The sequence below is a fragment of the Vipera berus genome (assembly GCF_964194415.1).
Source record: "Vipera berus genome assembly, chromosome: 5".
Classification (NCBI taxonomy): domain Eukaryota; kingdom Metazoa; phylum Chordata; class Lepidosauria; order Squamata; family Viperidae; genus Vipera; species Vipera berus.
Window position 1 is genome coordinate 55,594,420 of NC_138207.1, and position 20,806 is coordinate 55,615,225.

The 20,806-nt window shown below is 41.2% G+C and overlaps 1 protein-coding gene across 4 annotated transcripts in view; it reads right to left on the reverse strand.

The window, feature by feature from the left end:
• ABLIM1 (actin binding LIM protein 1) overlaps positions 1–20,806 on the reverse strand; it is a 215,909-nt gene that overhangs the window by 109,555 nt on the left and 85,548 nt on the right. The window contains exon 1 of one of the 4 annotated variants that reach the window (XM_081328190.1): positions 11,646–11,989. The exons of the other annotated variants lie outside the window; for them this stretch is intronic. Coding sequence (XP_081184316.1) covers positions 11,646–11,661 — 16 coding nt within the window. The 5' untranslated portion in view covers positions 11,662–11,989. Of the gene's footprint in view, positions 1–11,645; positions 11,990–20,806 lie in introns of those variants that run through there. 4 annotated transcript variants of the gene reach the window in all.

Consider the following 20,806-nt stretch of genomic DNA (forward strand, 5'->3'; position numbering starts at 1 on the left):
AACCAGGAAAGTTATTTTATTTATTTATTCCCTGCCTTTCATTCCAGAGCTCAGAGCAGTGTTCATAGCATTATCTTGTCCTATTTTAATCCACAACAACTTTATGAAGTAGATCAGGATGAGTGAACTTCCATGGCTAAGATGTCTCCCTTCTCCATCCAACCTTATAAGCAATCCCCATCAGTAATGATATAAAAGTACTACAAAGTAATAACAAACCATATACAAAAACACATGTCCTTCATGATACTCAAAAATCTGCTCATAAATTGGCCACTTTCCCCTAGGAATAGGATTGGTCCTATTATTTCACTTGATCTGTATAAACCTTTCCAGGAAAACTGCAAAGATGGGTAAATAGTATATAATACATTACTTAGCTTTAAGAACAGGAAAGCCTATCCTAGACCAATGAAATTAAATGGTCACATCTCTAGAAACCATTATGTGAATAAACAAATAGTATATTTTCAAGCGATTAGAAAACAATATTAACGTCTCTTTTTTTTTCTCCTCCTTCATGACCAACATAATTGTTTAGATAGGTCAGACTCAGAATTTAACCTTAACTTACCCACCTGGATAGACAGTACAAAAAAACAATATTTAATCCACTGATGCTTGGTTGCCACATCAACAGTGATTTGGCTTCTTTCAGGGCCATTTCATATAGTGCAAAATGTTGACAAAAATGAATTTCTGTGTAAGAATTTACCCTGCTCTACACAATGCTATAAGACAATATGATATCCAAGAAATGTGTTCAATTTCACCTCTCATAAATCTCTCAGCCAGTATGATAGATGTAGTTGAAATGAAAATTGAAGGGAGCCAGTCTGGGGAAGGTTGTATTAAGTGTGACCATTCCTTATAGTGTGTGCATACATTGCTGCTGTCATGGTTCCGACACATGCAATTCTTCAAAGAACCTCGAGGCATTGTTTACTTTAAGGAGTCTTTAATCAAAAGAGCATAGGTTCGGCAATACATGGTCAAGCCAAAATCTGGATTCCCCTCCCCTAAGCACACAGTATCAAAGCGCAGTTCCTCCCTAAATAACTGTCACAAATCACATTCTCCAATTAGTTTGAATTGTAAGCTTTCCCTCCTGTTAAATAACCCGCCAAATTCTTACCTTCTCTTATTTCAAAACAGCCTTGAGACATTCTTCCCACTCCTCCCCCAGCATCAACTAATTCTAACTTTAAAAGTAACACACAAGTTTTAAAGAAGCAAAGCTGCCTCTCCACATGTTGTCAAAGCAAGAACATCTGATGTTAGCAGCGTTGACATCTGCATATACGTATAGTGTATTCTCATGCTTTGATTTATGCAAGAATTGTACAATCTGCAGAAACAAGGTCATATGTGTCCTCATTAGATGTGTCTTTTTCAGCCGTTATTGGGCTGATGCAGAAAGGAATATATTAATTATGAAATAAAGGAGAAGTGGGGATGATTTCTTATCAGTCATAACCACTGCTATTGCTACTTATAACATCTTAACCACAATGTCGTCTTGTGGGATTCAGAGACCAGTCATCGCAGGGTATCCCAAAATGTCTGTCTGCCTACGCAGAGTTTATTGTATTTATACAGTTTTAACAAGCAGGAAATAACGCACAGCAAAAGCATTGTTTATTGGTGTACTCCCTAGTCAATCTTAGAGAACATCTGAAACATCCCAGCCAGGGCAGTCTCTCTCATATCTAGCTGGTTCCTGGCAGTCCTTGGCAGTGCTAATTGGAATGAGCTCATAGACATGCAGATAACAGGATACTAAGGCAGGCAGTTTGCTGCACACGGTCCCTTCATATCCTTGACCTCCATCTCTACATAGTCTTTTTAATTCTCTCTTTTTACTTAAAAGTCCTTCAGTATGCAATCAAAATGTGTGTGTGTATGTGTATACACACACACATACATACTGCTGAAAAAAAATAAAGGGAACAGAAAATAAGACATCCTACTATTAAATACAGTACATTGTGTTGTTTAAGTGTTCCCTTTATTTTTTTGAGCAGTATATATATATGTGCTCATCTCCGTTTCAAAGCCAAAGAGCCAGCGATTGTCTGAGGACGTCTCTGTGGTCATGTGGCCAGCATGACTAGACGCCAAAGGCGCACGGAACGCTGTTACCTTCCCACCATAGTGGTCCCTATTTTTCTACTTGCATTTTTACGTGCTTTCAACTGCTAGGTTGGCAGAAGCTGGGACGAGTAACAGGCGCTCACTCTGTTACACGGCACTCAGGATTTGACCCGCCAAACTGCCGACCATCTGATCGACAAGCTCAGCGACCTCACCCACTGAGCCACCGCGTCCCTACTGTATGTGTGTATGTGTACGTGTGTGTGTGTGTGTGTGTGTGTATGTGTGTGTGTGTGTGTGTGTGTATAGAGAGAGAGAGAGAGAGAGACAGAGAGAGAGAGACAGAGAGAGAGACAGAGAGAGACAGAGAGAGACAGAGAGAGAGAGACAGAGAGAGAGAGACAGAGAGAGAGAATATATTTTTCCAATAGCTGGAGGACTTCAGTCGAACACTGTCTTTGTTGTCCTACTAAGTGTGCTCTGCTATCCTTGGCTATCACTCATTCTCTGTTGTAACTAGCTCCTAGGTTGTTTTTTTCTTCAAGCATATCAAATATACCGTAGGTCATATTGACCTCTGACTCAATTTAAACAGTTAAATGTGCCAGGTAAGAAGTTTGTGCTTACTGTATCTGAATGAAACAGATTCCACTTTGGTAGGAATGCAAATAATCTAATGTGAACGAGGCATTCTGAAATGATACCAAAAAGAAACATCATCTGCATGAGCCAAAAATATCCGATATCCACAACTGACATTATGCCTTTTATTAGGCCAACTGGAACCAGAAGAAATGATTGCAGCAAATTTTAAACTTCCCATTATTTTACTAGGCAAGGGCTAGGCATAATAAATAAGAAAGATTGGAAGAAAATATAACTTGTGATTAGTCACCAAGGGCTGTGTGAGTGCCTCTGGGGGCAGGTTAAGCAGTCTGGTTTACAACCCAAGTCTTTCCTCAATTCTCTGTTTAATAATTTGCTGTAAAAATCAAAGTCATGTGGGAATAGGTAATCATAGAATCATAGGGCTGGAAGTGACCTTGAAGATTTTCTAGTCCAAGCCTCAAGTTGGATTAGAGGAGGCAGGGGTCCTTATACCATCCAGGGCAAATGTCTGTCCAATCTTTTCTTGAAAGTGATACAGTAGTCACAACTCCAGAAGGCAAGCTATTTCATTGATTGATTGTTCTCACTATGAGGAAATTCATCCTTATTTTCAGGTTGAATCTTTCTCTGATGAGCTTCTTGTCCTGCCATCCTTGACTTACAACCACAATTGGGACTGGAATTTTGGTGACTGAGCAAAGCGGTCATTAAACAAGACATCACGTGACTACTTCACTCAACAACCACAATCCCAGCACTCCTGATTGAGGTCAACAAAATATCTCATTGAATAAGCAAAGGGAGTCCCAGGTAGGAAGCACAGGGTGCCTCGGAGAATGCTGGGGGAGACTATGTGAGGCTCTGTTCAGGAGCTGAAAATCCTCCTTGAGAAATCCAAGCAGGATTTTCAGCTCCTGAACAGAAAGACACTGGTGCTTGGCCTATGCTGGGCCTTTTTCACTCACCTAAAGCCCCCCACAGTCCTTATTTTACCATGCTGCCTGAGTGGAGATTCTCTTCTTGGATTTTGGCTTCCTCTCATCTACCGAAGCTGGCTGAAAAAGCTGCCTGCTGAAGGAGTTCAGCTCTCCTTAATGCACAGACGGGAACTCCTTCAGCAGGATGCAGGAATGCAGCTTGGTTTTTTTTTTATTCCATTTATATCCCGCCCTTCTCCGAAGACTCAGGGCGGCTTACAAGCTTAGCAGTTTCTATATCCCACCAAGGAAGTTCAGTTCTCCTCAGCAGGCAGCTCTGTCAGCCATCGCCCATAGCTAGAGTCCACTTAGCAGGAGGCAACAGCTTGGCACTATTGGCTTTTGGGGAAAACTGGCAGAGAAGATTGCAAATGGAGATGACATGATTGAGTGACACTTCTCAACTGGACATGTCAAGAGTTGCCAACACCCAGATCATGATCACATGACCATGGGAGTGATGGTACAGTGTTTTGTGATGGTTGAAGTCTGTATGAGTCATAAAGTACCCTTTCCAAGGCTGTTGTAATTCCATACCATCATCATGAAATGAATTGTTTTAAGTCAAGAGCTACCTGTTCAATTACTTTCGGAAGACTTGGCTGCTATCATCAATCTTTCACCAAGGTAAAGCCATATTAGAGCCTTGGTGGAGCAGTGGGCTAATGCCTCCATAAGTAACACCAGCTGCCTGCAATTAGTGCAGGTTCGCATCCCACCAGGCTCAAGGTTGACTCAGCCTTCCATCCTTCTGAGGTAGGTAAAATGAGGACCCAGATTGTTGGGGGCAATTAAGCTGACTTTGTAATAATGCCGCTTGGGGGTGTGTGTGAAAGCCCTAATAAGCAGGCATATACATAGAATGAAGGCTACTGCTAAGCTTGTAAGCCGCCCTGAGTCTTCGGAGAAGGGCGGGATATAAATGGAATTAAAATAAAATAAAATAAATAAATAAAAATATTAGAGGAAGCATCTATAGCAGGGATGTCAAAGTGCTGGCCTGTGGGCTCGATGTATCACGTGGAAGCCACACCCATCCCAGCTCTGGCAAGGGGAAAAAAGTCACCATACCTTGCTACATGTCACGTGATGCAGCGAATTTGACACCCCTGATCTATAGCAAGCAAAACATCTCTGCATAAGGTAATCAATGACATTCTTCATCCTCAGTTGATTTATCTTGATTTCTATAAGCAATGCCTTGAGAGATATCACAAGTTCTGAGGAGGATGAAATTAACAGGGAAGGCAGAAAACTTCTGACTGTGAGGACACTGCAACTTTCAGCTCAGACACAAAAGCCACTCAACTGAATGTTCAAATGGAGGAGAAGAAATGGAGGGAGGATATAAAATGGTATAATTTTTAGCAATCCATCAGCGTGACCATCGTACCAACATTTAATTCCTTTTCTGCACTTGATTTTAAGATAGAGACAATGGTTAAAATTATAAGCTTTTCTTCGAATAACTACCTACTCATGATGATGAATCATTTGCAATTGATCTCTAACTTGCTTTGTTTTACAAATTAGTCTATAATAATTAAAGCACTTGATTGGCTCAGATACAAAAAAATTAGTGGCCAGGATTCACACACAGAGAGAGAGAGAGAGAGAGAGAGAGAGAGAGAGAGAGAGAGAGAGAGAGAGAGAGAGAGAGAGAGAGAGAGAGAGAGAGAGAGAGAGAGAGAGAGAGAGAGAGAGAGAGAGAGAGAGAGAGAGAGAGAGAGAAAAGTGTTCTAGGGAGAAGTCAATAAGTCATTTTTATCAGAAAAATAAAGACACATTTGAATGTAGTTTTGCATGTCCATAAATCTAAGCAATACAGAAAGACAGAGCAACCAACTCTTTACATTTGGGCCCACAACTTTCATAATCCTTCATATTGCCAAAGCTAATGGGACTTAGATTTCCAAACATGTGGAGGGGATCAGGTTTTCTACTTTTTTATAATAGCTGTTCACTTTATACTAACATTCAATAATTTACCATTTTCACTAAGCATCATCCCTATTATGTCCAGTGGGATTTTATTTTAGCACAGCTTCTAATTAAATGGATGTAATGTTCTTTAAGTATCAAACACTGAATGCTTGATACACAACACTCTGAAAGAACTACTCAATTCTTATTCTATTTCCAGAGAAGCTAGTGAAAAATAAAAGGGACTCAGAAATAATAACACCATTGTGGTTTCACTCATGAAAGTGACCTTGTGCATTATAAATTTTAAACAATGCATTCAAATGATAATATCCACTTCCTGACACTTACTTAACAGGTTACACATTACAACACATTAGTCACTCCTAATAATGTGGACTTGATTTTCAACAACTCATGCAGCTTTTTAGGATACAACCTATGATTGTAATCCTATATAATAATATACCTTTTTTTCCATTTTGGAATGTTTACAATAACTATTGATGGCTCCAACATGAGTCCTAGCCTGTGTTTAACATGATAGAATATAACATCAGGTTAAAACACACAATTACATATTTACTGTAATTGTTACATATTAAATGCCCACAATTAATACCAGCCCAAACAATGTATGAATAAAAATTGTTTAAAACATTCTGTGGGATGTAAGAAGAGAAGGTGTAATATGCACTTTTGGGGAAGCCAGCCATTTCAGAAAAGGACTTCACACTGAACAGGCTACAATGAAGTTGACTTCATTTTTTATTTTTTCCCCAAGAATGATCTGAGAAACTTACATTCTAAGACAATGACCAGTACTCTTTCTTCTGGACATCATTTTAATTTATATATTTCTTTTTAATTAACAATAATCTGTATACTGCCTACTTACTGAACTCTTTCTACAAAGGTCACTATTCCCCTCAGAAGATAATGAAGTGACAAGGACAATGAGGTTAATGCTCCTAGCTTTGTCATTATTCACCAGAAAATTAGAATAAAAGATGGGATTTTAATCTTCAGCTGCAACAGTATAAAATAGAATAGAATATTCTTTATTAGCCAAGTGTGATTAGACACACAAATATTAGTACTTCACTCACTTTTATCTGTGCTGTAAGCAATAATCTGGGTGAGAAAATGCTGACGATCCAAACATGTCTAGAGTACATTTCTCTGCTAAGATCAGCACTTCACATGGAGGATGGCAGGCAGTTTTTCCCAGATATAGTGATAACACTTGAAAATGACCCAGGCAGAAAAAAAGGTGAGGCTCATATTTTATAGTTGAGAGCTGTGTTTTTCCCCCAAAACCTCTGTTTAGATAATTATAGCCACATCCAATTTATTTGCCAGGCATTCTGAAAAGGATTCCAAAAGAAGATTAAACACCCTCCAGAATGCAGCCTTACAACACTTGTCTTCAAACACAGGACTCAGCATTCCTACTCAAGAGTGACCTAGTGACAGCTGCAATCAGAAGTCCACCACTGTACCAATATGTGGTAATAAAAGGTATGTTTGGAATAAAGATATATCCTGCATCAGGAAATGTTGGCTTCATTGCCCTAAACTGTTGACCAGGAATTATGCCCACATAATACAACCTTGTCTAGTTATACCTGAAATTAATTTTAAACCAAATGGCACTGTTTAGCATCTTCTCTAATTTTTCAAGTTCTGAATACCTTAACGCAGTCCACAGTACAGCTTTAATGTACTTGATTTTTTTTCATGATATCATATAAAGGAATATAGTGGATGTACAAATTGTTTATTTCAAGGAACATATTGAGCTAAATAAATAAAGTATCAACACATAAAACACATATTAGAGGTCTATTCTGTTGTTGGAGGGTATAATACTTGCAGGACCGTCTGCTGCCGGGAACAACTTCCCATCGCCCAGTACGCTCACACAGAGAAGGCCTCCTCAGGGTACCATCGGCTGGCGACCCCCAGGGGGAGCCTTCTCTGTGGGAGCACCAACCCTATGGAACCAGCTCCCCCCTGAGCTTCGGATGGCCCCAGATCTCCAGTCCTTTCGCCGCGGCCTCAAAACACTCCCTTTTCCACCTGGCTGACCTGGACTGACAGGGATTTTAATTATGTTTTTAATTTTTAACACTAATTTTTTTTAATTTATTTTAATTTTAATTTATTCTACAGGGGCCATTAATTTAATTTTTATTTTAACTTCTGTATTATTGTATGTTATTGTTGTTAGCCGCCCTGAGTCCTTTGGGAGATAGGGTGGCATATAAGTCCTAATAATAAATAAATAAATACATAAATAATAGCAAAATCTTGAAAGCCTGAGAGCATCGCTCCTCTTCTTATAATAAGGAACCTCAAGACGGAATAGTCTTAAGTTTCTTTTTCATTCCCTCCTTCCTTTAAGGGTTAAGCTGATATTATCTGATGCTGTTGAATTCTTCTTTAAGACAATCTCCATATTCATCTGTATCACACACACCTGTGTCACCATCCTAACAAATGCAAATATTTATACTAATTGATTTAAGTGTTGAACAAATAATTTGGTAAAGTCTATAATAGACCAGAATCTAATGATGACCCCAAGGGGGAAAAATATCTGAGCTCAGGTGCTAATTTTGATCCTGTGTATTTGTTATAGGGATGGGGATCAGCATCTTAGGGAAGCTCAGCTTTCTTTGCTTTTCTTCTCTATGTTATTGTTTAGGTGTGATAAACCTCTGAAGAATACCAGCTTTCTGAATAGTCTGAATATTTCACAAACACAAAAATTTCTTTAATTTAGATGAGGAAAGGTTTAAAAAATGGATGTGAAATAAATACTCTGGCCTGTCATCTTTTTCAATCTGTTGTTCTTTTTATGTTATGCTTTGTTTCTGAAGTTGCTCATATTTTTTGAAAATAAAATTGAATTTATTATGTCACCTCATTATTTATAACGTCTCTTAAATTCTTCTATAATTCAGGAAGAACTAGAACCAGTTATAAATGTAATCCTACTTTATTCACAGTAATTATTTTTTCAACAGTATTACGCAGTGCAGAAATTATTTGATAGAAGACAAACTCGGCTAAAGACATCTACATAAAATATGCAATCATTTCCTGAATTTTATAGAGATGCATATTTTCAAAATGCTTCAGTATATATGCATTAATACACATCATAGGTGCTAACTTGTGCAGTCAGGGAAATACTAGAGGGCTTGTTTGGAAATAACACATTTATTCCTAATAGGACATTGTTAAATTGTGTGTTATCTTGACGGTGCAAGAAGCAAATGCAAGAATAGCAGTATTAGGTATGGGCCTATAAAAAGGAGAAAAGACAGGGCAAGTTGGGGAATTTGAATCTTAGAAATCAACTGCATAACATTATGTAATGACGGTTCTTCATAATTCCAGTTGGGATATAAGATAGCAGCATAAAAGTCAAAGCTAATTAAATTCATTTATTATACAAATGAAGAAATGTTCTCTACAAAATGCCACAGCATTGGTGTCATTATGAAACAACAAATACAAGGATCATTGTATTATGAAACAGGGTCTACTTATAAATCATGGTACATTTACAAAATGGATGCCCTTCTCAGAAACAAAATTGCTGTAGAATTTAGAATTACGGTTCACACATGCTTTATACATTGGCTAGTTTTTTTCAGTAAAGCAAACTCAAGTTATTATGACAATGTAATATTCGCTCGTCAACCAGACAACTCTGTTGACTTCCACTAAACAAGTGATTTAATAGAGAACTGCCAATTTGCAGGAATGTCCACAAACATACTGTGTTACAGGAGGTTTCTAATTCTAATTGATGGATGGATGTTCAAACCACAGATAGAAATAGATGAGTACACATAATCTGATTCTGTTTTTCATTGCCTCTCCTTATACGTAAGGAAAAAATGACACATTTAGAAAGGAGAGTTTAGACAAATAAATGTGGAACATCATAATTTTCAATGAATAAGATTCATGTGAGAAGAAATGAAACAACTGTATAAAGTATATTTGATTTCCATTTCACTATGTCAAGGTACTTAACATTTATTTTATTAAAATGAAGCTTGCAGTTTTATGACTGCCCAATTAATTTACATAATTAATTCTTCCAGAATGTTCAGAATCAATGGAGCTGCACCTAGGCAACAGAAGCAAGAACATACAAAGCAATCTATTCCTTAAATGAAGTTCTAATATGCAATATTAGGGTGTGTTTGCTGAATTCTACAGAGGCTATACCTAAGTGATTTTCCACAGCAGCACAGCCGTGGGACAGAATGTCAGTGGGTGTAGTCTATGGCTCAAGTGTGGTATCTGCAGTTGGAAAAAAACAACCGCTTCTATGGAACATTCAATACTAAAGCCATTTCTAATCATCACTAATTCTTGGCAGTAAGATGAATATTTCAGCTGCCCTCTTATTTTTCTGATATTAACAAGACTCAAATACCATACCTCACAGGAAAAAACATACGCTTTGCATACAACTGTTTGTAGATTCAACCCCTACCACCTATTTTCCATTTAGGAAGGTTTGGGGGAAAAGAGAAATATAGAAATCAAATTATTAAATTAAATTAATTAAATTAAAATGTTCTGACCTAAATTTAGAAGTGCTAAAAGGAGTTTTATAGGAAACAGTGAGCATACACTTTTTGATACTATCAATCAAAATCCCCTAGAGCCAAACTTAAATGTTTCCTTAGAAGAAAGATTACTACTCAGTGAAGGTTTTTTTTCCTGAATAACTAGTTTTTCAGGAAAAAAAACCTTCCTTCACTGAGCAGGAACATTTCTTGACAGAATCACAAAGCAGGCCTGACAAATTAGAATCCTGCAACATTTCCCACAATAAAAGTTCAATGCAGACATATCTCTACTTTATTTCTATCAGTTATCTATCAGAACTGCAAAATTAAATTAAATTATTTCATTTTATATGTTATATTCAAAAATCAGACTTGTTGTTTTGTTCATTTAGAATTATATCAAAATCTTCTTTTAGGAGCCCAACCAGCAAACACAGAAGTTCTTCCATTTTTCCCTGCAACAACAACCCTTTAAGGCAGTTTGGGCTGCAGGACATTGACTGGCCTAAAGTAACCCAGTGAGATTTGGTGGCTGAGGGTTGCATTGACCCTGAGTATCCCACGTATAATCTCTTTAGCCATTATGCATTATTATTTTTATTCATATAATGGGGAATAAAAGCTTTCATGCTTATTTTCACCACAGAAACAAATTTGTCAGACTGATTCCCTGATTTTTTTAAATAAATATGTATTATAAAACTCTATAATCAAAAATAGGCCTTAGGTACTTAATCATCACAATATTTAGATACCTCCCTTATATCAGGTACAAGCACAATATGGCCATTAACTTTTCTTAGATGCAGGGGACACACATATCCATACATACATTTACATACAAACAAAAAACAAAAGAGAGACTATATAAACAACTATGATTCTATTCTCAGCCCTGTGTTTATTATTTCTGGAAACGGACAATCTTTTTCCAAAATAGGGGAGTCCTCTGAATTTTTCTTCTATAAATCTAAAGAGAAATCTAAAAGTGACTAGATTAAAACAGTTGCTTCAGACTAGCATCACCTATTTCAACAGTGCTTCAAGGTGCAAAAGAACTCTCAAAGCATACACTGTTAGGCAGTGAATCCTAGCATGTTTAAAATTCTTCTTCCTCATGGCTATTCTAGTAAAATTTCAAGTTAGGACACTTTTAAGATAGGCAGCTTCCGAACTGAAACTGTACTGCATTTCAATCAGTCTCAAGGTCTTCCCTAAACAGATTCCTGACTAAGTACTTTCACAGTAACCTTGGGAACAGACCCAGGAAATAGCACCTTTAATTCAAAAAATGATTGCCCAGAAGATTCCTTTTAGTCATTCTACACATCAAAAAAAAAAGATAAAAAGTAACCATAGAAAACAAATCTGAGTGCCTCCCTCCCCTTATTTTCCCAAGCTCTTTCAGTCTAAATCTGTAAGGTACATATAAATCAATTACCTTTTTCTTTTACCATGACAGAAAAAGGGTCAGCGGCAGCGGACAGGAAGAAGTTCAACTGAAATGTTTTTCAAACACGGACATATATGTTTTGCACGCGTTCCTTCTTTTCCAGCAGCAATGAACAAAACAAATACCCAGAAGGCTGGCTGTTCCAGAGAGCTATGTATTATTTCTCCCACCAGATCTGATGTAATCAAATTGCTTGGTGTCGTCTTTCTCTCTTTCTCTTTGTAACTCTCACCTCTTTGCTTTCCCCTTCTGCGTCTGTTTTATTTGTCCTAACAACACTTCATTTCCAGAGCGTGAACTCTGCTCCCTCTGAATGGGAGGGAAAGAACCCAGCAACAGCCACTGAGTACGGAAGGAGAAATTTCACCATCTCTAATCCAGTCCTTGGCATTACCTTCTGACAAGTTGCAAAAGAGCTGGTAAGCTAGGACTCCCTCAAGTGACAAGATTTCAGAAATGTCACGGGAACTGTGACAACAAATAGAGTGAGCATGCATGTGTTCTTATTGATGCAGTCAAACTAAGAGAGAAGAAAAGCTGTCACCAAATACAGAAGGCATGTCCAGAATTTTTGTACCTTTTTTTCCCTTTTATTAAATACAAAACAGGAAAAAAAACAAATAGGATACAACTAAAAGAAAATGAATAACAAAAATATACGGGCAAACCATGGATGCACACATAAAAATAAATGTTCAATATAAGCGTTTCAATTAATGGTACCATCTTTCACTGTAATTTATGTCAATAAGTGATTCACTGGTAAATTATTAAAAACTTCAGCTCTGTAGATCACTGAAGAGTTGAGGCTGTACATTCATCCTCCCAATGCTGAAGATTACACCTCCAAGTAAGGTAACAGAATAGCAGAGGTGGAAGGGACCTTGGAGGTTTTGTAGTTCAACCCCCTGTTCAGGCAGGAAACCCTATACCACGCATGTCAAACTCGCAAAGTCATGTGACGTCGCGCAATGTATTGGGACTTTTTCCCCACTGCTGGCATTGGGGTGGGCATGGTTTCGGTGTGACGCATCCGGCCCATGGGCCGGCAGTTTGACATGCCTGTCCTGTACCATTTCAGACAAATGGTTGCAGCATTCACAACTTCTGGAGGCAAGTTGTTCCCCTGTACAAAGGTAAAAGTAAAGGTTCCCACACACATGCGTGCTAGTCGTTTCCAACTCTAGGGGTCGGTGCTCATCTCCGTTTCAAAGCCGAAGAGCCAGCGCTTGTCCGAGGATGTTTCCATGGTCATGTGGCTGGTATGACTAGACGCCAAAGGTGCACGGAACGCTGTTACCTTCCCACCGTAGTGATCCCTATATTTCTACTTGCATTTTTACATGCTTTCGAACTGCTAGGTTGGCAGAAGCTGGGACGACTAACAGGCGCTCACTCTGTTACGCGGCACTTGGGATTCAACCCACCAAACTGCCAACCTTCTGATCGACAAGCTCAGCGTCCTAACCCACTGAGCCACCGCGTCCCTTTGTACAAAGGTACAAACAGTCTTTCTTCTTTGTCCAGATAAAGTACTCTATCAATTTTAATGCAATGGGAATATAGTTCATGACAGTCTTCTTAAAGCAGCTGCATCTTTTTTCATTGCTTTAAGAGATGATTAATTTAGGGAAAGCAAGGCCTACAATTCTGGTGATAAAGGGCTTTCAAAGAATGTATGGGGAACACTCATGGTATTCACAGCATTTCCCCCCAAAAGCTTGAATTCTGGCACTACAGTCATCTGGTAAATGATCAAAGCCATTTGTTTGATAGAGGGACAGATGGCTGGTACATTTCAGAAAGCTGAGAATGTACAATCATTGTTAAATTTTATTTGCTGCAAATATTTTCATGATTGTTGTATTTCTTTTTTAAAAAAATACATACTACTAGATATGACAAAGATAAAGCCATCTGGACTTGTTTCTTTCTTCTTTCATCTAATTCTGAAATTGACAAAGATGAGTCAGGAGGGAAACATGCATAAGAAAATGTTGGTATTATTTCTTAAACCAGTAATTGCTTCTAGTCACTCATAGTAAGTAGCAGAATCACAGCCCCAAAGAACTGACATTCCAATTCTTGTGGCTGATTAAATTACTAAAAATAGTTCTAGGGCCTCACAGCATGATAATAGGTTGATAGTGTTGTGCACTTTGAATAATGACCTGCCTTAGATATAGCAATCAACAATGGCTAATTTATTATTTATTCTATTTAAAGTATTTACAGATATACGCTGCCCACCCAGATAAAACAAATAAAACAAGGTACAATGGAAAAATGAATTCTGGAATACTATTAAAGCAATGTTATAAAACAAGGATCACATAAAAGCAATTAAAGCAATTAAAATTCAGACAATTAAAAGGCATGAAAAGACAAATAACTTTTGACTCCCATCTTAGAATATGATAAAGAAGAAACCTGTTTTAATTCTGATATCTTGTTCCATAACCTGGGCTCAGATAAAGAGAAAACTTGGTGTAGCTGTTGAATGTACATGCAGTGGGATCCTGAAAAGGCACTCTTTGGTGATGTGAACTGGACTATACAGAAATAGAAGACTTGCAATTTGCCGGATTCTAAGCTAAGACACTGCATATCAATGTTTACACTTTGATATTGAAGATAATAGGCAATCAGTAGAGTTGATCCAGAACAAGATGTACAGGGGTATTTCAAAAGGTATCACTTATTAGCTTGCTACTTGCATTGTAAACCAGAGCCACCACTGAAGGGTACATTATAAGAATCCAACTCTGAGGAATTTGTGTATGAATCACTGAAGCCAGGTCCTTCTCCTCAAAGTAAGGACACAGTTGGTTTGTTAACTGAAGCTGATAAAGGTTCCCTTTGAGGATATACCCAACTGTCTAGCATCAATGCTGCATCCAGCACCCCCAAGAAATGCAAAAGCTCCAGCCTAGCCATCCTTTCCTTCTCTCTTTAATAATGGTTTTAGATTTTTGCTTTCAATTTATATCGAAAGGCTTAATGTTGAACCCCATCAATTGTGGTTAATCTTAACTATGATTAGGCATCTTACATGAAGTTGGATCATAGTAACTAACTGCAGTTTTCTTAGTTCAGTGATAGTACTGAACATTCAATGAATTCTTAACTGAAATAAAGGCTTCTAATTTGTCCTGAGCATTGTATAAGGAATACATAATAATTAGCCATAGTTTACTCTTACACACAAATAGGGCCACTGTTATTTGCCATTTTGGTTAGTCATTTACATGTTTGTTGTATTCTGAGTTTTGAAAGAGGTCTATTACTTGATTTTTGTTAACATACTTTCCCAACCTGCCATAATATTCCCTTCTATGTCCCCTCTCCTATTCTTGTACATTAAAAGAGCAGCCTTGTTTGCGGTGTTCTTATTTGAAATGTTTCCCTCAGTTGAAATTATTTTCCATTCCAAAAGTTTCTGACATGTAAGAGCAACTGCTGGAGACTGGGACATTAGGTCATCAAACGGCCATGTCCCCCTTTTCACATGTGATGAGGATTAACACTGTTGTGCTTCATCTCTTTTCCTGTTTCAGCCATTCTCTATAGCAGTTAGCTGGAGAGATGAGCAAATGAGACTGTATTATTCACCTAACTTACAAATGAAAAGATTTATTAGATTTGTGACATTAAGCTCCAAGAAACAGTCCCTTACTACATGATAAAAGCACTGCAGAATGATAGCTAAAATAAAACTGACGGAGAAAGTCCAAGATTAGACGTATGTGTGCATGGAAAACCAAGAGCCTTGGTGGAACAGTGGGCTAATGCCTCCTTAAGTAACACCAGCTGCCTGCAATTAGTGCAGGTTCGCATCCCACCAGGCTCAAGGTTGACTCAGCCTTCCATCCTTCCGAGGTAGGTAAAATGAGGACCCAGATTGTTGGGGGCAATAAGCTGACTTTGTAATAATGCCGCTTGGGGGTGTGTGTGAAAGCCCTAACAAGCAGGCATATACATAGAATGAAGGCTACTGCTAAGCTTGTAAGCCGCCCTGAGTCTTCGGAGAAGGGCGGGATATAAATGTAATAAAAATAAAATAAATAAAATAAAGTGCAGGGGACCAGAGCTGTATTATCAGGGTACAGTATCTTTTTCTCTAATACCAAATTTGCATGTAATCTCTAAGTCATTTTTAAGTATAGTAAGGAAACCAGCCAGACATAAACATGAGTGCCTCTATGATTGCGTTTCACAAAAGAAGAGAATGTCAGGATCTATCCATGGAGATTCTCAATCATCCAGTCATGGTTGTCCCAAAGGTGCTTTTCAAAAGGCAACTGGACTTTCTTGGTTTTTTTTCTCCTTGAAAACATTTCATTTCTCATCCAAGAAGGTTCTTCAGTTCTGACTTAATGGTGGGGAATAGAAGGATTTATATTCTTCTCAGGATCTGTTGAGTCCCATTAGTTAGGACTTTTATTTATGAGTATTCCAACATTTTGTATGTAGAACCTTTCTGTTTGGATATAGGGGCTTTTGATTCATTTGTAAAGAGAAGCATATTGTGAGTTTTGTAAAGAAAATCAATGCTCAATTAAAACATGAGTGCTTATATATCTTTGATTTTATAATCTGTTGAAGAAAAAGAATAACTTCTACTTCAACTGGAGCCTGATTCCTGGTGTTTTTACAGACTTGCCAAGGTATTTTTGTTATTATCAATGCAGAAGTGGTTTTAACCCTTTCTTTTTCTAGAATGTATTTCAGCTGCCCTTTCTGAAAACCCTGGAGTTAAAAGCTCCCCTATGCAAGGATTTAATGAGATCCAAACTTGCTTAGCTCCTGAGCTTCTGCTGAGCCCTCCACCAATTATCTATAGCAGTGTTTTTCAACTTTAAACTGGGTGGACAAACTGACAGAATGCTGGATGGGGAATTCAGAGAACTGAATCTACCAAACTTAAATTTGCTTAGATTGAGAAACTCTGGTTTACAAGAAGGTTCCACACCCATTTGCACTTCTCAGATGACCCTGATGACACAGATAAACCTCCAGGTGGCCTCAATGACTCTCTAACAGAATGTAAATGATCACCTGTCTGCAAGGAGTATAAATCCTTTCATTCCCTACCATCCAGTCAGAGCTGAAGAAGCTTCTTGGATGATAAGCAAAAGGTCTTTCAAGAAAAACAAAAAAGTCCAGTTGCCTCGTGAAAAAGCACCTTTGGGATAACTATGACCTGGATGATTGAGAATCTCCATAGACATCTGGTTTACAGCATTGCCAAGAGCATTGTTCCATTTCCTATTTAGTTCCATTTTCCATAGTTCAATTTCCTAGTTAGACAACTAGCGAAATATCTTATCCACAAATATAGTAGGGCAATGATGGAAAGAAAGCTGAAGTACGTGCTTATTATGTCTATCTGTTGTCACATTGATTCTAATTATTATTATTATTATTATTATTATTATTATTATTATTATTATTATTATTATTATTTATTTATTTATTTATTTATTAGTTTTTATAAACCGCCCTTCTCCCGAGGGACTCGGGGCGGTGTACAGAGGAAGGAAGGTATACAGACCGAACAATAAAATAATAAGAAACACTAATAACACAAACTGGGACCCCAATTAACGTTATCATGCCAGGCCAGCCTGCTGGAATAGGAAAGTTTTTAAGTCGCGACGGAAGGTACGGAGGTCAGGGGCCATCCGGATTTCGGTTGGTAAGGTGTTCCAGAGGGCTGGCGCACCCACTGAGAATGCTCTCCCCCTGGGGGCCATTAGCCGACATTCCTTGAGCGGTGGCACCCTGAGGAGGCCCTCTCTGTGGGAGCGCACAGGACGGTGGGGTGCTGACATCGGCAGAAGGTGCTCCCGTAGGTAGTCCGGACCCATGCCATGTAGGGCTTTGAATGTCATTGTTAGCACCTTGAACTTCACACGGAAGGCAACCGGAAGCCAGTGCAGCGCACGGAGGAGAGGTGTGATATGGGAGTATCGGGAGGCTCCCAAGAGTGTCCGTGCCGCCGCACTTTGCACCAGTTGAAGCTTCCGAGTGGATCTCAAGGGCAGCCCCATGTAGAGAGCGTTACAATAGTCTAGGCGAGATGTCACAAGGGCATGGGTGACTGTACGTAAGGAATCCAGGTCCAGATAAGGCCGTAGTTGGCGAACTAGCCGAACCCGGGAGAAGGCCCCCTTGGTCACAGCTCCAATGTGGTCTTCCAGGGAGAGCTGCGAGTCTAGGAGGACACCCAGGTTGCGGGCCCTATCAACAGGGGGAAGTAACTTGTCCCCAATGTTAAGCAGTGGGACGTTCTGAATCTCCTGGCTTGCCGGTACGTACAGCCATTCAGTCTTGTCCGGGTTCAGTTGAAGCCTGTTTCTCCCCATCCATTCCCGGACCGCTTTCAGGCAGCGGGACATCACGTCTAGGGCATCACTGATATTGTTAGGAGTTGAGATAAAAAGCTGGGTGTCATCAGCATACTGATGGTACCCTACTCCAAAACTGCGAATGATCTCACCCAGCGGTTTCATGTAGATGTTGAACAGGAGAGGCGAGAGGACTGATCCCTGAGGGACTCCGCAAGCGAGAGGCCTCGGGGTCGACCTCTGTCCCCCTGTCAGCACCGACTGCGAGCGACCCTGGAGAAAGGAGGAGAACCAACGCAGAACCGTGCCTCCCACTCCCAGTCCCCTGAGGCGTCGCAGCAAGATACCATGGTCGATGGTATCGAAAGCCGCTGAGAGGTCTAATAAGACTAGGACAGAGGAATGGCCCCTGTCCCGGGCTCTCCAGAGATCATTCATCAGAGCGACCAATGCCGTCTCCGTGCTGTAGCCCGGCCTGAAACCCGATTGGTACGGGTCTAGATAAACCGCTTCATCCAGGATCTGAGGAAGTTGGTGCGCCACCACGCTCTCAACAACCTTCGCAAGGAAGCGAAGATTGGAGACTGGACGAAAGTTATTCAAAGAGGATGGGTCCAAGGTGGGCTTCTTGAGGAGAGGTCTCACCACCGCCTCCTTCAAGGCGGTGGGGAAGTGACCCTCACTCAGAGAAGCAGAGATGACCGCTAGGAACCAGCCTCGTGTCGCCTCTCGAGCTGCATAGGCCAGCCAGGAAGGGCACGGGTCCAGTAAGCATGTGGAGGAGCTCAACCTTCTCATAATCCTGTCCACTTCCTTAGGAGTTACAGGATCAAATTCTTCCCAGATGACGTCGACAAGACTGTCCAAGTCTTGTTCTTCCATCTCAGCCCAGTTGGAGTCCAGACCAGTTCGGATCCGAGCGATTTTATCCAGCAGATATTGACCAAATTCCTCGGCTCGACCCTGCAAGGGTTCCTCCCTCACCTCTTGGTTTAATAGGGAGCGAGTCACCCTGAACAAGGCAGCCGGGCGATTATCTGCGGACGCGATGAGGGTGGAAAAGTAGTTGGATTTTGCCACCCTTATCGCAGCGAGATAAGACCTGGTGAGGGTTCTTAGTCGCAATCGGTCGGATTCGGATCGACTGGACCTCCAACGGCTCTCTAGGCCCCGTCTCCGACGCTTCATCTCCCGGAGCTCCTCGGTGAACCATGGGGCTCGCTGGGATCTGCGTCGGGTCAGAGGCCGCAAGGGTACAACTCGGTCCAGAGCCTCCGTGGCTGCCTTTTCCCAGGCTTCCACTAAGGCTTCCACCGAGTTGTGAGCAGGGGGTGCATGCGAGTCCCTAAGCGCTGCCTGGAACTTATCAGGGTCCATTAGGCGCCTAGGGCGGTACCATCTGACTGGCACCGTGCACCCACGGTGGGGAGTGGCAAGGGGGAAGTCTAGCCGCAGGAGGTGGTGATCGGTCCATGACAGGGGCGTAATAGTTGTGGCACCCCCACCGACATCATCGCGCCACCGTCCAGACAAGAACACCAAGTCTGGGTTGTGGCCTCTCTCATGAGTCGGCCCAGAAATTATTTGCAACAGGTCCATGGCCGTCATGGAAGCCATGAACTCCCGAGCCAGTTCGGACGATCCTCCCAGGGACGGTAGATTAAAGTCGCCCAAGACCATGAGTCTTGGGAATTCAACCACCAACCCTGAGAGGACATCGAGTAGCTCGGGTAGGGCCGCCGCTGCACGATTAGGTGGTAGGTACGCCAGCAGCAGACCCAACTGCGCCCCTGGGCCGAATCTCAGTAGGAGAGACTCACACCCGACCATCTGAGGGACGGTGGTCTCTCGCGGGCTAAGGGATTCCCTGATGATAACTGCCACTCCCCCGCCCCTCCCATGAGCCCGGGGCTGGTGCAGTACCTGGAAACCTGGCGGGCAGAGGTCAACCAGAGGAACACCCCCCTCTGGGCCCAGCCAGGTTTCCGTGATGCAGGCCAGGTCCGCATGCTCACTCTCCACTAGGTCACGAATGAGGTGAGCTTTGTTAGCTGCGGACCTTGCATTCAGGTAGACCAGCCTTAGCATGGGAGGGTGCGCACCTTTGCTCCCGGGTCCTCCGGGGGAGAACAGAGGGTCGGAGCGTCTCACCGCCTGTACAGGGCGGAGATGACACTCCCGGTGACGATACGGCCCTCTGTCTGTGCACCTTCTGCCATTCCCCACCATCCTAGGGATGGGACGCCACTGGGTGTTATCGGCGACTGGTCCTCGTTGTACGCCGTCGCGGACGGCCGTGGGCCTGGCATGCGTTATGGTGGCTGGAAGGCGTGCCTTTCCCGCGCAACCATAGTCTCCTCCCTCCCCCCTCCCTAACCCCACAAAAAACTTAACTAAAAACTTAATCAGGGGCTTCTTGTTGGGCTTATGCTGGAGGCCCCTGACCCTGCCCGGCCATCTCTCAGAGGCCCAGTGGTTGAGCCCGTCATCAAGATTGGATGTGATGCAGGCGGGTCGAACCCACGAGAGTGGGGAACCCCTGAGGGCGTGCAGTGCTATGCTAGAGTATTGAACAAGCATAGTCACAGGTGGTTCTGGGAAGGCTGTCCCCTGGATGGTGCATTTGCAGGAGGGTCGAGTCGGGTAGGTGCGTATCTGGATCGTCGCCCTGCCACTGACACTTGGCCGGGCGAACCCCCAGAAGCAGGCCACTCCTCATCCTCTCACGATGGGTTGTGCCTCTGCTTCCGGAGGTGGTCCAGAACGTACTCTGGGTGAGGCATACCCCATAGAGCTCTC